Genomic DNA, 17,477 nt, shown 5'->3' on the forward strand with positions numbered 1-17,477 from the left:
TGGACGATGGACGACACCGACTGTACACACGGAAGATTTTCGCCCGATGCCGATTATCGGGCGATAAAAATCTGCCGTGTGTACGTAGCTTTAGCTGTGAGATTATATCAGCAGTCCGATTGGGGAGAGTGTAAAAAATAAGTGAGGTCTGCTACCCGTACCTTATTTTTAGTTAGTTACTAACCATTATATAACTGTTACACTGTATAGCAAGTCTTATTTAGCTATCCTAAAGATGTCTTTCTTTTAAATCTCCACAGAATGTGATCCATTTTGAAAAGTATACTGACCTTAGAAAAACCAGTGGCCGCTGTTTAAAAAAAAAAAAAAAAATGCTAATTGTTGGGCTGGTTTGTTATAATGGCAAAGTGTCATTGTTAAATTAAAAAAACAAATGCACGTGGCATGGAGACAATCTTTTCTGACATTTTGATATACTAGATACCTGACTTGCTTTAGCTGTAATAAGTGGCTGAATTAATGCAAACATAGAGCAAGTACATTGATTCACTCCCGATTAGTTCTGCTGAAGTAATTGAATGGCAGGCAGTCAGCTCTCACTTTGTGCAAAAGCCAAGTTAATGTTGTCTCACAAACTTGCACTACAGGTCACACTCTGAAAGAGTTGCCTGACAATTTATTTTAACAATCTTCAAATTTAATTATATATAGACAATAGGGCAAGTATCCCTTTTTGTGATAGGGACAATGTTTTTAAAGATTGAAAGAGAAAAAAAATACAACATTTTAAGTTGTCGACAAAACAAGACTATAGAGGAGTAAACTTCTAATTCCCACCTGTTCCAGTGACAATTGCGAAAGAGGAGTTTCTCCCTCACTTTGCAGAGATTTCCCTTTACTTCATCTGTATTTTTTAGGTTAGTGGGGTCCCCTTTATTGATCAAGCATTTTGCAGTATTAAGATTTAAAGCTTCTATATGCTGAAAAATCACTGGCCAATCAATGCACACGTGTAATCACGTCAGCTATGGTAATCGCGAAAGTTATGGCTAACTTTTTCTCCGAATCACAGACTGCCTTTTTATTTTTAGCAATGCCACCTTACTAGCATCTTCCATTTTCTCTTTATAGCTGAAGTTTTAATTTTTGAATTGTTTAAAAAGGAAGCTTATCTAGCAGCATACCTTTCTGTAGCTGTTCAGTGTCTGCATGGCTGGGCTGTTGTGAAGTTTAGAAACAGACAGCCAATCTCAGATAACAAGCAGCAAGACCTTTCTGAAAGTTGGTGATGGAATTATTCTCAGAAGTGTTTTTTAGCTGACAAACGTAATACAAAACATTGGTTGAGGCATAATGGAAGGTTGACATCCTCTTCCTGAAACCTCCATTACAGTTCTGTTCCTTCTTACAGCAAGACAACATACATTGTGTGTGTGTGTTGTACATTGCTGTGGTAAAAAAGAGAAGGTACCTCTCATTTTATGAGAAGTGCATTTCATTTTCAGCTCTGCATTAACTTTTCTTAGTCATCACATTAAAAATTCATGTCCTTCCTGAAAAGCTTCAGTGAGTAAGCAATCCAAAATTGTTTTTGTGTTTATAATTCTAGGAGTGTACTGAACATTTTCTCCATAGAAATTATGGTCTCCTTATTATTGCCCTATATTAAATGAAGGCTTTAAAAAACAAAAAAAAAAAACAAAAAAAAAAACCATGCAATGTCCAGATGTATATTACAGGACAGTTGCTGACAGACTTAAGCTTACCTTACATTTCACGGTGTTACTGTGCAATAATACCTTTTTAGATATACAAATAGGAGGACCTACCAATATGTGGTATGGATTACAGGAAAGTAACATGAACACTGAATCAGAATCAATAGGTCAGCACGGTGGCTCAAAGGTTAGCACTCTGGCCTTTGGAGGGCTAGGTCCCAGGGTTCAAATCTCTGCCAGCACATTATCGGCATGGAATTTGCAGGTTTTGCCTGTGTTTGCATGGGTTTCCTCTGGGTTCTCTGATTTCCTCCCACATTCCAATAACGTGCAGTTAGGTTAATTAGCCTTCTGAATTGACTGTGTTAATTACATATGACATTAGATTGTGTGCTTCTTTGAGGGAACTTTGTGCAGAGTGGCGTAATATGTCAGCACTATATAAATACTGTGTAATAACAGGTCACATTCCTGTACTTGCAACGTTTTTGTAAATTTGTTTTCAGACATCAGGACAAAAATAGGGCAGTTCCAGGGCTGCCATCTTTATCGTTGTGTACCTGTTTAGGTAGTTGGTGACCCTAAAGGAGTATGTTCCTAACTGATATCCTAACCTTTTACAAACTACATACTTGCTGATTGTCTGTGACTAAATACCAAAAAATTATGTCACCCAAATTTTATCTTGGAGTCTGATAAAAAGGTTTTTTTTTTTTTTTTTTTTTAAGTGGGAAGCCTTCAGATTTGATCTTTACTAATACCTAATTGTTTGCCAAGTACATGTTGTACTGTTCATGTTAACAATGTAAAGGTTGTCACACCTTGTTTAAACCAGTAACATTTGAAAAGTGTGCAAGCAATAATTTTAGTAGGTTTGCTAATTTAAGTTTAGTAGGAAAAACGTTTTGTAATGTAGCAGTTCATTGATTCAAAATGGACTCCCAACTCCTCTTGAATGCCCTCACATTTTTTCCTGAGGGTCTTTTATTCCGTTTGGTGACATTGCAGATTCTTTCAAGTAATGACATCAACGCCATTCCGTGCAGTAGAACAGTTATCCCCGGCCAGCATAATGATATAGACCTACCCCATGGGAGTGTGATAACCCGGGCTTCAGAGAAAATGGGTTGAATCATGTTGGCTTTCAATTACCATGGAAGAGGATTGTCATCTGGTAGATCAAACATTGCCTATACAATGGTAGCACCATATTGAGGGTTATTTTAACAACATCTGCATTTGTATTTCAACAATCTTTGTAAATCATTTGAAAGAAGATTGCTTCACTTGCCAGTTTTATCTTTGCCACTCAAATTGTCTCAAAAACAGCATCCAACAGGTATTGAGAGTTCAGTAGTACCCCCTTCATCAGGGCTTATAAGGGGTGCCAAGTAATGGAATGCATTAATATGTGCCAGATAAATATGACACCATAAATCTATTAGCCTGATTGCTTGTGCAGTTTGTTTGATTTTGGGCCTGACATATTGGACTATCACATCTTTACTTTTAAAGAAGTAAAAAAGTGATCATTTTTTAATGACCTAGGTGGAACAGAGGGGTGTCATATTGAGTAACTCAAGAGTGTAGGTAACCCAGTCATTGCCAAAATTAAAACAAAAAAGGTGACAGAGGTGGCATCAAAGTAACATCACAGGCTTATTGTGACCCATACAAATGATTAATATTCAGTTATCTGTTCTAGCTCTCTTTAAAAGGAATCACTTTAGGCCCTTCATTTGCTAAAACATCTTGCAGCAAACATCAGAAATATTATTTCTATTTAGAAATGTTTTGGCACACAAAATTATCTGCTTTCCTATCGCTTCCTTCTAGGCTCCTTATCTGGCAAGGTCTAAAGCTGTGTACACACTTCCAATTTTTATCGTTTAAAATGAACGACGAACGATCGATTGGGCAAAAATGGTTCGTAAAAAAAGTAACCAACGACGCCGACGAACGAGGAAAGTCGTTGGAAATGAACAACCGGACCGGCGGATCGGATTGGACGACGATCGTTGACCATCGTTCGTGTGTACGATCGTTCATTGATCGTCCATGGTGTACATTAAATAGGGATTGCAAATGACAGACTAATACAGACAGTGATACAGGAGGAGAGGACCCTGCCCCGAAGAGCTTACAATCTAGTAGGTGTTCACGATTGCATTTGGTGTTACTGCTGTACTTTTCCCTACACAGAGCAGCAATTTTACCTACTCGTAAACTTATACACTGCAAACAAACATGTTGGATTGATTGCTAGAGCAATGTAGGTCATTTTTAGCTTTTCCTTTTGCATTGTGAAATGTGATTTTACACTTTAAACTGTTGTAACCCATAACAATCAAACAGAATTATGTCTGGCAAAGAAAATACATTTGTAGAGTAGGTTGTTGCATATTACATAGCATTGCATATTTTATACCTGCTAGTTTCAAGCAATATTTGGAACAGTGGCACTATATGTGAGTAATGCAATGAATTGTTTTTCTTTCTCTGTGGGTGGGATAGGGTCTAAACATGGGGTATCTCATTTCCTCTGCATTTTTTACAAGTATGACAACAGCTATACATAGAAATTCAAACTTTAATATGGGGGTCCAAGTGCTGTCTTCAAGGGCATGGATTTCATGTAAACTGTCATGAAAATTTTGTGTGAAATTATTAAGTTTAAATAGACCCCATAGTGTGCCTTGTAGGACTGTCAGAATTGTCTTCAAGCTTTCTTTTCATTTGTAGCTTTTTAGTCAGAGGGACTCTTTATTTTTTATGTTTGTTAGCCTTTTGGCTTGACAAATAAATTGTTAATCCAATAGAATGTAAGCAATATACTTGTCTTATGTTTAGCATTCAGGTTTGTGTGGGGAATATTTCCTACCTGCGTAGGGCTTTGTAATATCCTTTGAGGTGTTTCTGAGCCTAGGAATCTTTATGCCAGGGATTCCCAGTTCACCAATCACAGGTTTTTTAGTTTAAATATGTATGCCCCTAATCATTTATAAAGATGTTCTTTACTCCCCTCCGTCCGCCAGTGCAGAATACAGGTAGTATTGAGTACAAAGAGGTGGTATTTTATATCATAACTTTACCTGACCTGGCTGTATTGGATCATGAGAAAAATATTATAAAAGCAATTAAGTTAAATGTGAAGGCTGTTAGAACGGGCCAGTTTTTTGGATAACAATAGTGGTTTGCAGGTTTAGCTTGAAACCTGAAATTGTTTTTTTTTTTTTTTAAACTTGTATTTCCAATATTTTGGTTGATTCAAAAAGCTTTGGCGTGTTTATTTTTTCATTTTTCTCACTTGGTAAAAGCAATCAGTTTGCAATTTAGAAAGAGAACCTTTCAGTTATGTACTTTGAACTTCTAACATTGTGTATCCTTCTTCCTTAAGTAGCTTGTTTCATTGCTGCAAATTATGTCGATATAGTTTATGAAACAAAAAAACTAAATTGCTATTGGCATGCTCTGGCATCTCCCTACCATGAGCTATTGTGCTGATCACATGTACCTTATTTTCTGGTATTAAAGGCTCAATGAACATTCAGATTTGTACAAGATTATCTTGGCAGTGTTCTGGTGTGTTGGCACAATTTATTAACCTTTTAAGTCTGGTCTTTAGATTTTGTTTAGGGCTCGCCCTTCTGGGTTCAAGTATGTGTAATTCACCGTGATCTCATTAACCTCAGCCGTTCGTGATTGGGTGTTGTGTTTAGTGAGCCATGTCCGACAGCATGAAGCCTGGCCTAACTAGTGGCGCTTTAGCTGGGGTGGCCTTTACACCAACCTGTAATCATTAACTTCATTGTCAAACATTGCTCTATTAAAAATTGTAGTCTATCTGCTCTTCACTACTGATACTAAATCATTGTGCTGTACTGCATAGACCACTTATTGTACTTCTGAGAAGTGCTAGTGCCTTTGTGTCTCTTTTCTGCAAATTTTGTTGACAAGCCTTATCTCCGCTGTCATATACCTAGTAAGAGTTCTGTTGGATTCCTATCAGTGGGTGTAAAGCCTCTTGTTGCCTCAGTTGATAAAAAGGTAGAAGCTCTTTATGTGAGTGACTTGCCTTCTTGCCACTCTCTCTCACCAGTTTATCCCATCATGGTTGCATAGATAACATTTGTGTCTGTTTTAAATATAGCTGTTCACATTTGAAAGCAAGGCTTAGTGTAAAAATGGAAATTTTTTTTTTTACAGCTGAACAAAACAGTATTTGCCTTGCTATAAGATGGCATAGTTTCATTACCTGTTGATTCTGTCATTAGAGCGACTGTTTATCCCCAGCAGGGCAATGCTTTTCATTTTGCAGTGAAAAAACAGGGTGACATTTTCACCCATTTAGTTTTAAATGAGCTTTATGGTAAAAAAAAAAAAAAATTAAGCCCATTTCTAGCTTGCATTACATCAGGAGGTTTGCTATCATTTGAGAAAAAAAACGAAAAAAGAAGGTATGAGTTATAGCTAAAATATCCCATGCCTATTCCAGCAGTTTTATATTTGTCCAATTTCTTGTGACTGTGAACTTACCTGGAAAGCTTGGTTTCCATATAAATGAGGATGTAAGCTGTTTCAATGTTTGTGCAAAGAAGAAATAAATATACCGGAAAAAAAAAAAAATAATAATAAAGCACTAGAGCAGTGTTTCTCAACCAGGGTCCCGCTAGAGCAGGGCTGTCAAACTCTGTCCCGGGGGCCAATCTGGCCCCCAAAGGAATCCTAAATATGAACTGCAGCTGGCCTGCCACTGCATTTAAATAGTGCCGCTACTACTATTCCCGGCATCACTCGCGTCTATAGACCAGTGGGCTCTCTGCCTATGCGTGGCCCCGCATTGGACTGTCTTAAAGACACAAATAATGTTGGGAATTTTAGTAGCGGTGCTATTTCAATGAAGAGGGAGTTCCAGCAGTGGGCCACTCATAGGATTTAGCTCCGCATTGGCCGTGTCTGGCTTTTCCAGCACTCCCCCTCAGCTGTGCTTTTCTTTGCTACTCCAAGGCACTTGAATGGTTGGATTTTGATTAATATTGTTAGCCTGTGCAAAAAGGTTACCAAACAAATTTAACTCAGAAGACTACAAATAGAGAAGGAGGCATAGGATTTTTTCTTAAATAAAAAAAAAAAACATTAAAGCCTCAAAGCTTTTCTCTCCATATGTTCCATATTGAATGTGAAGTAAAACCTCTTTGTTTCCATATGCAAAGGGTTTATATCTAATGAGAAGGGAGCTTTTCTTCCAATTTTTTCAATAAATTTCAAGGTTGGCCTGCGACTTTGTCCCAAGTTTTTATTTTTGGCCCTCTGTGTATTTGAGTTTGACACCCCTGTTCTAGAGGTTGCTAGGGGTTCCCTGAGCAATTGGCAATTTGTGTCTCTCAGGTCAATTTAACTGATACCAATGATCCTTATGGCTATCTGTAATGGTGACATTCTTTCCACTCGTCAGCAATGTAAGAGGCATTCTTCCCACTGACTGTCACGCTAATGTACTGCGAGCTGTGGATATAGTAATTATAGCCGGGGTTCCCTGAAGATTGAAAAGTTATTGTAGGGTTCCCCCATGTGAACACCATTGACAGCAACATAGAAACGCTGAACTAGAGGGAGCAGGCCTTTAATGATTTTGTCCTGCTAGCTAAGTATGCTGTATGTTCTGCACATAAGTAGATGAAAGTAGATGTTTGTTTTATATCTCAGTGGTTGGTTAAAGTTTGGTAAACAATAAGTTCACATTGATGGCTGTGTAAGTGTCATTGCACCTCCAAGGTTATATACTTTCATCAGGCTGTTTGTATAATTATCTCTGATTGTATCTGTATGGCTGTGTCCACTACCCACAGGTTGCATTTCATATGAAGTTTGTCATTGCTGCTCCCTTCCTGTTAACTTGGAAATAGCAGGAGGCGCACATGCAAATTGGGGATTTCCAGTTCGTATGGAATTTTCCTGTGAATTGGTCATTACAGGGGTGAAACTACCATATCTCTCGTTTCTTAGTCACTATTTTCATTTGATATCAGAGAATATATAAAAGGTTTGTAGTGAATTTATTACTTCACACATAAAATTTTGTATAATGATGATTTTTTTTTCTTTTTCTCTGTTCTTTAGGGTTCCTTTTGGAATATACGTCGCACATTTATGGCGATTCGGCGCATAAGCACAGAATACTGCCAGGCTCAGCACAGCGTTGGTGCAGACAAGTGAGCAGAGAGGCCTCTTGGTGACCCCCTGAGCCCACCCACCCATCCATGTCCTGTACTCGGTCTCGCCAGCTGCAGAAAAGCATATGGGAGTTCTAACTTATTATTTCACCTCACAGTCGCATATTTTTCACTACTTTTTATTTTTTCCTTTTGTGAAGGGAAGAATTGTACGGGGGAAATCTTCTCCTTTAATGAGTGCCTCATTGCTGTAGAGACCATTGGTCACTATATGTGCGCATTTTTTAAGCTCTTTCCCTACTAGAAGTAATGTGAGAGATATCTCTTGGATGCTATCTTGCATCCCACAAAAAGTGATCACAGAACTAACATCTCTCGATTGGGACTTTGCAATAACAGAATAATTTTTTCCACCTGCAAATATATATTTTTCTTTGTAGAATTTTTTTAATATTTTCTGCTGTGAATTTTTTTCAGGATTTTTTAAAAAATAAAAACTTATTTTTTTAAAGTTATCACAATGAACCGTCCTGCTCCAGTGGAAATATCTTATGAGTGTATGCGTTTTCTAATTACTCACAATCCAACAAATGCCACCCTCAACAAATTTACAGAGGTGAGTTGTATTAGTATATGTAAGTGGTTTGTTTTTTGAGCAGAGATCAAAGGGTTGTCCTCTGGAATTTTTAATATTTAAAATTACCCTGTTAAAATACTGTTCATTTTATCAACAATAATTGTTAATAGTATTATTATTAATAAACAGGATTTATATAGCACCAACATATGCTGCGTTGTACATTAAATAGGGGCTGCACATGACAGACTGATACAGACAGTGACACAGGAGGAGAGGACCCTGCCCAGAAGAGCTTATATTTTATACAATGTATTTACCTGTAAAGACTTCACTTGTGTAAGCATCTATAAGGTCTGGGACCGCTGCTGGTTGGTGGTGCAGTTTTAGATATCCGCAGCCCCCAGAGCTGCCTTTAAAGTGGCTCTTTGTAGTATTTCCTCTTACCCCTTTCCCAGCTGCTACATAAAAGGTTATAAAGAGGGAGTCAGGGGAGCTGGACCAGAACAGGGTGCTTAGATATTCCTAGAAGGGAAGATGGTTATTTTCATATAAGGGTAGATAGACTATGCTAAGAACCTGAAAAATTAAATTGTTAAGCAATGCTTACAATGAATAAAAGTTTCAGGTTGGCCTTCCCACCTCATGATAGGAGTCACCTAAATCAGCAAAAATCCTTTTGTAAAGTTCCTCCCTGTTTCCTGCTGCTGCTGCCCTGTTGACCCAAAATAGGCAGGCAGTTTGATCAATACCCACTTGGGTAAAGCTGTGAGAGGCACATAATACCCTACGTTTCTGTATACTCAACACAGCCATCAACTTTGTGTCATGATTCTTTAATTATGCACCTCACTTCAAAAACAAACAAAAAAATGCACTTTCTAACGTGCTTTACCATGCTTAGATTTTCTTTAAGGATAATATTTTTTTTTTCCTCAGGAGCTTAAGAAATATGGAGTCACCACTGTAGTGAGGGTCTGTGAAGCCACATATGACAAGGCTCCGGTAGAAAAGGAAGGTATTCAAGTGCTAGTAAGTATTTACTCGTCACATTAATACTTTTATTTAGACTTATTTCAAGGTGTGTTTTTGCAGTTATAGAATACTTATTGTAAGATTACATTTGTCACGTTTGTGGTATTTTCCTAACTGTGTTCAGTCAATTTATTAAAATATTCTAAATCGCAAATAGCTCTGTAAATCTGTATACAATACTGTAGACGGAAGAGAGCAAGTCTCTTCATGATGGCATAGCTGAAACGGCTCTCCCCAAATACCTCTCGGACAGGACATATGATAACAAATAGCATAAAAAGCAATGTTAGGCACTTGGGTGTGTATTTTAAAAGCTATTTAATTCACCAAAGCCTAAGTAGTCAATAACAGAATAACCTTATTTTTACCATGTAACCTGTATGGGAAATCAAAACTTGACAATGCACACCAGTTTCTGGCATTAGTGTCTTGTAATGTGATTTATCAGCATGTTCAGTATTTTTTTTTTCTGCAGTAATGGAAATTTTTAAAATAGTGCCTACCCTAATATTCGGTTATGTTCCTAGTTGGTTGATGCTACACATGTATGTATGATCAGTTTTGTCACTTGAATGAAGAGTACACTTGATAAAAGATACAAAAAATAACTCCTTGCTATTACATGCTTAAAAAAACACATGAAATATCTTTGTCTTGCTTGATGAATGAGAAGCTCAATTATAGGGAAGCCTTGCTTTATTGTAAAGTCATGAGATGAAGAAAGCACAACCCATTTCAATTCGAAGGTGTTATGTAACGGGACACTTAAAAAAAGTGTCCTTTCATCTCCTATAAGATCTGATATCTTTCCTCCTTGCCATTGTGGTAACACACACCAGAATGCTCCAGACCAGTCAACTACCAAAATCTGCTGTGATAGAAGTGGTCAGTCTTTCTGATAAACAATTGAATGTATTTGATTAGCAGCACCTATCTGCTACTTACCATTTTAGTTGTTATGGAAGTGCTGGACTTTATTTTGCACACACTGCTTCTGCATTTTGATTTAGTCTTTGGTATATAAATGATGACACAGAATAATATCATACCATGTGTTGTTTATCTGAAGTTGTGTTCACCCAATTTTTAGTCTAGCTAAAGGCCAGATGTTTTTTTATGCCCTGATAAGCAAAACCTTAGGGTGTACTTTCTTGTCTCATAACTATATTGTGCAATTATTATTAATAAACAGTATTTATAAAGCAACATCATATTATGCAGCGCTATACATTAATAGGTGTTGTAAATGACAGACCGATACAAACAAGTACACAGGAGCAGAGGAACCTATTCAGAAGAGCTTACAATCTAAAAGGCGAGGGAAGTGGCACACAATTGGGGGGGTGGAGGGCATTATTTGTGCCAGTAACAGGCAGCACCAGAAGGACATCAAATATTCCTGATAAAGCGAAAGCTGTGACAAATACTGAGTTTTGAAGTAAAATTCTGTTCACTTTGCAGGTATTTCTCATCAGACCTGTGGTGAAAGCAGGCTGTTAAGCACATTGTTGGGGTTTTATAATTAAATTCAAGTTCTTACTTTGTCTGGTAAAATGTCCCCTTTGTACGCATTTCATCTCTGAATTTGGGGCACGTCTAAAGATCTGCTTTAATAAGGAGAGGTGACCAATAGATAGAGAGGATGGGTTTTTCATGATTAAAGGCCACAGCATGCTGATACCGTTACATTCTGGCAGATACACCTTTACTTGATGTAGACCAGAATAGATGAGCTTGTTGAAGTGAAAGTGTGTACTTGGGTATAAGATTCAGCTTGAACAAAAACAAGGTGTCATGTACAGGGTTGGTATTTGTGTCATCTAGTTGAAAAGTGTAGTATTAAAAGGGGCTCTTTTGCTAAAAGCTTTGCATACAGAGACATGTAAATCTAGTGGTGAGGAGGGATAGTTGGACAAGAGAAGCGAAGAAGCTTTGTTTGTGTAAAGTGCTTTGTTGGAAGTGCAGTCACATAGAAGTGGTGTTCTACAATGCAAACAGTCTATCTAAAAAGTGAGCAGTTTGAGAACAGGACAGAAATACAGCAGTGTGAAGGTGGCTGATAACCAGTAATTGCCCATTTATATGAATAGACAACATAGTATTTGAAATAGGTCAGCATATCAAAGTACACACTCCTTTTCATTACGTGCAGACATGATAGACGGCAGGAGCCAATGGTAGGAGCCTAAATGATACAGGTGTTATGGCATCTCATACATATAATGTGATTTGTAACTGTATATTTCAGAGAACAGGGATGATATCTGATTAGTTTTGGTTACGTTAGGAGTCTGTTAATTGCGAAAACTAAACGGAGCCTGCAGTTGAACTTTTCCATTTTTTTTGTTCCTCCAAGGTAATACAGAATAGATGAAACCTGATGAATAAACTACTTTTCACCCCTCTGTGTGATAGCATGGTGTCGTCCCCATTCTATCATTGGTTTAGATTTACTGAGCAAAATTGAGTCGACAATACCTGTAGGATAGAAGTCATTGTATTGCCGTATTAAAAAAAAATGGTATAAAATTAGGAATCTATCAATATCGTGGAATATTCTGCAACGAGTAGCTGGAAAATTACCTCTTCCCAGGGGATACAATAAGGCTTTTGTGTCCTTGCACATAAAAATTTTATAAACCCTTGTGTAATTTAGCAGAATCTTCTACAGGATTAACACAAGTAAAAATTTGAAATATATTCCCATGTAACTTGATGTTTGTGCCTAGCAGCAAAATGGCAGTCTATTTATTCTCTCCTAGTTTTTGATCATTATATTTTTTTTCATATCCTCCTGTGTCCAACTTCCTAATGTTTATTTCCCAGCAGAACAGTCCGTGCTGTACTTTTTTGTGGTTTGTACCTGCCCTCGGATTTTGCTGTTACCAGTAGCAAGTGAGATGAGCAGGAATTTTATTTACAGCAAAACTGGATGTTTTTTTTTTTATTTGATCACAAGGGCTTTTACATGCTATGCAATGTGGCTACCCCAATATAGAAAGTAGGATCTAAGAAGTTATAAAAAAAAAAAAAAAAAAGGGAGAAAGGCCATATCACTTATCTGATGGATCACTAGTTAGCTTTTGTGGCTTTTTAGATTTAGTTTAAGGGGCAATGAAAAGTAGATCATGAAGGTTGTGAATATTTTATTGTCCAACAGGATGTCACTGAGGTTTAAACACTTAATTCTAAATAGAACAAGAGCTTTTATGCCAGAATACATACACTAGCATTCCACATCTTTGTGTCCTAAATGCTCAGCGGATTCCTCTTAATGTGGGGTTTGTATGTTACAGCATCTTTAAATCTTCACTGTTAGAATTACTTTCTGAAAACTGGCTTCAAATGTCACATTTACTTACAAAATACTCAGATTTAATAATTAGTTTATTACTCATACACTTGGTATGCAAATGCCAACTTGGTATAAGGATACATGTTGGGAACACCTAATAACTTACACAATTTTTAGGCTATTTTACTAGTGTTTTTGATCACAGGAATAGATCAACATGCCTATTTTTCCTAATTTCTTCTATTTTACCCTCATTTAGGATTGGCCATTTGATGATGGAGCTCCACCTCCTACGCAGATAGTTGATGATTGGCTAAATTTGTTAAAAAACAAATTTCGAGAAGAACCCCGTTCCTGCATTGCTGTGCACTGTGTGGCAGGTTTAGGCAGGTAGGTCAACATGAACTTTAAGTTAAGCAGATTTCATTGGACTGCATTAGGACAAAAGAAACATTTTCACCTTGCTCTATTGTATTTATTTCAAATGTGGAAAAGTGGATCCTAAGCAATCTGCTGGTACCATATGATCGGACATTCCCCACTGCAGCTCCTAAGACATCACAAATAGCCCTTCTCTAATATCTGGGGAATTGTATGCGTGCTAGGAGACTAAACTTGATTTTATCCAAACCTACTTTATGATTTGCAGAATTTCTTTAGGTTTTACGGTGCATGTCTAGCCAAAGCTTTCTTTCAAAGTTTTTGAATCTAGTAGGCAAGGATTAGGATCCTGTCAAGAGCTGTCTGTTAATACTACACATGCCTAGTGCCATACCATGATTGCATACGAGGCTCCAGACTTTTGCACTATGTATTCTATATAATGCAGCAGAGTAGTTGGGTTTACTCAGGTGGCTTCTCTGCTTTTCTGCCATTCAGGTTTCAAGGGTTGTCTGACCACACTAGACAGGATGAGGAAGCTGCTCAATCAGTATGTATAGTTTTATGCAAGGTGCTTTTTGGATGGGTTGCAAGATAATATCAGTAACAGAAATGAAGCAGCATCTGGTGTATTTGTAATGGATAATTGGTGCGCCATGGATCTGTTTAATTAGCATACAACACTTATTATACTCGAGCTGGCGGGCGCTGCCTGTGGACACAAGGGGCTGCGATTGTTTATAGGAGGGAATGTTAGAGTCCAATCTGGCAGCATGGCAAGATACAGATGATAAAACGCTGAGCAGTGAGATAGAAGAGAACTTTGGATAATGTGCCTTGAGCCCAGGGTGTACTGATTTGGATGATGGCTTTCAGTGCAGCCTGTGTACATTTCTAGTAGAAATTGACTGTGAGCCGAGATGATGAATATAAGTAAATTTTAACCTTTTACTGCATTCAAATGCCTGAAGGTTGTTACTGTTGTGTTTTTCATCAGGACAAATGATTTCATGAATAAGTATCCGTGTCTGACTTCAGATTCTCTTTTAGAAGGTTAGTTATTGTGCAGTATTGTAATGGAGGCAGCTTTTGCAAAAAAAAAAAAAAAGAAAAAACACAAAGATGTAAAGCTGACTTTGGTTTGGTGAATTGGTTTTAATCCAATTAATAATCTTTTCCTAGTGTCTGTGCTTTCAGGGAGCCCCAAGGATCAAGTCTGTTAAATGAATACACTACTAATCTGTTTTTTGTTTTTTCTTTTTCTTCTCCTTCAGGGCCCCTGTGTTGGTTGCTCTAGCACTGATTGAATGTGGGATGAAGTACGAGGATGCTGTGCAGTTTATCAGGGAGTAAGTGAGCTAATTATCAGCATCTTCTTCCCCCTCCCTGTTACTTGTGCGATCTCTCTCTGCCTTAACCTCGTGAGACTTCTTGGTAAACAAGAGTCTTGGTAAACAAGGCCGAACGCAAATGGATTGTTAAAATAATTTTCCTCACACCTTTTGTGAAAACAAGAAATATACCGCTCACAGGAAGATGTGTACCTGTAGCACCTTTATAAATATTATCATGTCTGTTTAATATAGAAATCAAAATGTTAATTTTAATATTGAACTCTGTACCTAAAAATCCAGAATGTACTAGATTTATGTGTCACCACATTTAGTAATCCATCCTTTACATGCCCTTGCCACGCTGCTTAGCATCGGGTGAAACATTTTTTGCTGGTTCAGTTGTGTACCTTCCTCTGTCACCTGTCTGCCTCCAGGCTCCTCATTAGTCAAAGTCAAGTAGTCATAAAGTTATACTACTGACTAATCTACCAATAAGCTGGCAGGTGACGCAGTAGACCATAAAGCTAAACCTGGAATGATTCACATGCCTGGCCATGCAGTGTGGCAGGGGTGTGAGAATAGACCTTGACAGCAGGAGATGAAATGACACAAGTAGAGTTGAATAATTGACATCCTTGTTACCTTGCACACAATGCAGACTTGTTATAGAGTAAATTAGTTGTAGGTAGCCTAAAAATGAGCAGGTAGTTTTGGTCATACTTTAAAAGCCCATCTCTTCTACTGGCTGTCATCAAAGAATTCATTACTTGTAAAATAAAACTTTTATATAATTGATGCAATTGAATGTCAGTTTATAGATTGAGCAGTTTATATTTCATTTGACTGATGAAAAGTGTTTTACTATTGTAAACCATTTTCATTTTAGAAAGCGTAGAGGAGCATTTAATGCCAAACAACTGCTGTACCTGGAGAAGTACAAGTCCAAGATGCGCCTGCGATTCAAGGATACCAACGGACACTGCTGTATGCAATGATGTGGAATTGAACACAGCGGTTTAAACCTGGCTTTTATGACCGTGGGCAATGGGTCAAGATGAGATGATCCTATAATGGAAGACTGGTCTCTTTCACCTCCGTCCTATCAAAAGTAACCGCAAAAAGTGCCACGTTCACCAAATAAAATGCAACTCTAGTGTTTTTTTTTTTCTCGTACTTTATTTGATAAATGGACGCATTAAGGAATGCTACATTCATAAGTAACTTACCTTTGCAGGGGCGAATAAGCATTTAAGTTTATAAAATGTATCTTGGTTAAGTATTGGCTATTAAATTGGACAACAAAAAACATCTATGAACAGATGGAGTGGAGCACATATACACAAATCCCTATATTAACATGCAGTAAAAAGATATCGGGGCAATTAATTGGACCAAATGAATGTGAAGCTAACAATAATCATATTTTTGAATTCCTTCAGCTCAGGGGCAGGAGGATGAACAGTATATGTAGGTGATTCCCTCCCCCCCCAGTTTAATAAAATATATTATGCAGGCTCTATTCATTCTCTTTAACAAATGATCCAAAGTGAGGTTGCGGGACAGGTTATGTGACCAAACATCTGTACTGCTCAGGGCCCGTCGCATCTCTTTGCTGCCATTGCCAGTTGTAACAATGCTTTGTTTGAACACTGCCTCTTAGCCTTAAGCCAAAATTCTTTTTTCTGTGGCAGTCGCAATCCAAAAAACACTTAAAACAAAATTAAATCTTCTAATCTCCCCGTATTCTGTCCAAAACAAGAATTTCTGGTATAAATGCCATGTAATACAAGGCTGCTGCCAAAACATAGATATGTCTGTAATGTAAACTTGCAGCTGTATTTTGCGCTGGATCTGTTGTACTGCTGCTTTCAAAAGGCTTTTCTATTATGTGCAATCTTCCTTTTCCTCTTACTCCCATTTCCATTGAATTTCTTAGGTGCAGTATCACAGAAAGTGTACTCTCTGTAACCTGCATTGCAAGGTGTATCTCTTTCTATTGAGCAACGGAGGTTACTAATATAAATGCTAGTTAATGAGTCATATTAATATTGCTGAGAAGTTTATGCATGTACCAGTTCATTTGCTTTGCTGAAACTCTATTATGCATTGTTAGGGCAAGCGGCTGTGAAGAGATGTATTGTATTCCATGGCAATCCTCTTACACAATCTCAGCCTGCATTAATCAGGGCAGTTTCATATACACTCAACAATGCGTGATTTAACTGCGCTTCAGCCACCCAACCTAATTTTCTCCAATGAATTACTCGGTCCTGAGATTTAGGGCTGCATACCACGTGCAAGCAAAAGAGTTGCAATACACTATCACTGTTTTAAGAACCTCATGAACTTGAAATTATTGTGTTGCTGCTTTAAAAAAAAGATCAAGGGAGTGATGCATTCATCTTTGTGACATCACCAAATTTCATGTTGTCTAGTCCTGTCTGGCTGCATTTTATACAGTGACTTAGCCCAGTAAATTTTAAAGATTTTTCTCCCTTGTACTTCTGACAGTGGGAATGTTGTGCCTAAATCCCTTTTCTTCCCACTTATGATAGAATATTATTTACAAGGGTTGAACAGCAAGTGCTTGTCAATTGTAACTTATTTTTAACTCGATTTTGTTTACTGCATTTGTGAGACGCAGTGACTAGGAGGTGTTGAGACAGAGGTGATCTAAATGTAAATCGATAAGCGCTAGAAAATTCCTTGATCTCATGAAACGTGTTCAATAAATATTTTACACATTCTACAAACTGTTGTCTGATGTGTTTTATTGATCTTTTCTTTACAGTACATTAATTGTAATTTTGAAAAAAAATGAAACATGAAAACAAAATTATGGTTCATATGATTGTTTGATATTAGGGTTAGGATAGGCTATGATTTAGAAAAGAACTTTATATAAGAACCAAGTGTATGGTGTAAAATGACCGTAAAGCTGCACAGCAACTTTCAATTTTAGGATCTTAAACACAGATCACAATATTTCTTGCTGTCACTTCT

The 17,477-nt window shown here is 37.4% G+C and overlaps 1 protein-coding gene across 2 annotated transcripts in view; it reads left to right on the forward strand.

Moving 5' to 3' along the window:
- PTP4A2 (protein tyrosine phosphatase 4A2) overlaps positions 1-17,227 on the forward strand; it is a 25,535-nt gene extending 8,308 nt beyond the window's left edge. For both annotated transcript variants that reach the window (XM_072418492.1, XM_072418499.1), the window contains exons 2-6: positions 7,800-8,468; positions 9,369-9,461; positions 13,019-13,149; positions 14,415-14,489; positions 15,361-17,227. In XM_072418492.1, the coding sequence (XP_072274593.1) occupies positions 8,373-8,468; positions 9,369-9,461; positions 13,019-13,149; positions 14,415-14,489; positions 15,361-15,469 (504 nt within the window). In that variant the 5' untranslated portion in view covers positions 7,800-8,372 and the 3' untranslated portion in view covers positions 15,470-17,227. The remainder of the gene's footprint in view (positions 1-7,799; positions 8,469-9,368; positions 9,462-13,018; positions 13,150-14,414; positions 14,490-15,360) is intronic.
- Positions 17,228-17,477: the final 250 nt, after the last annotated feature.

The sequence above is a fragment of the Pyxicephalus adspersus genome, chromosome 1 (assembly GCF_032062135.1).
Source record: "Pyxicephalus adspersus chromosome 1, UCB_Pads_2.0, whole genome shotgun sequence".
NCBI classification, from domain to species: Eukaryota; Metazoa; Chordata; class Amphibia; order Anura; family Pyxicephalidae; genus Pyxicephalus; species Pyxicephalus adspersus.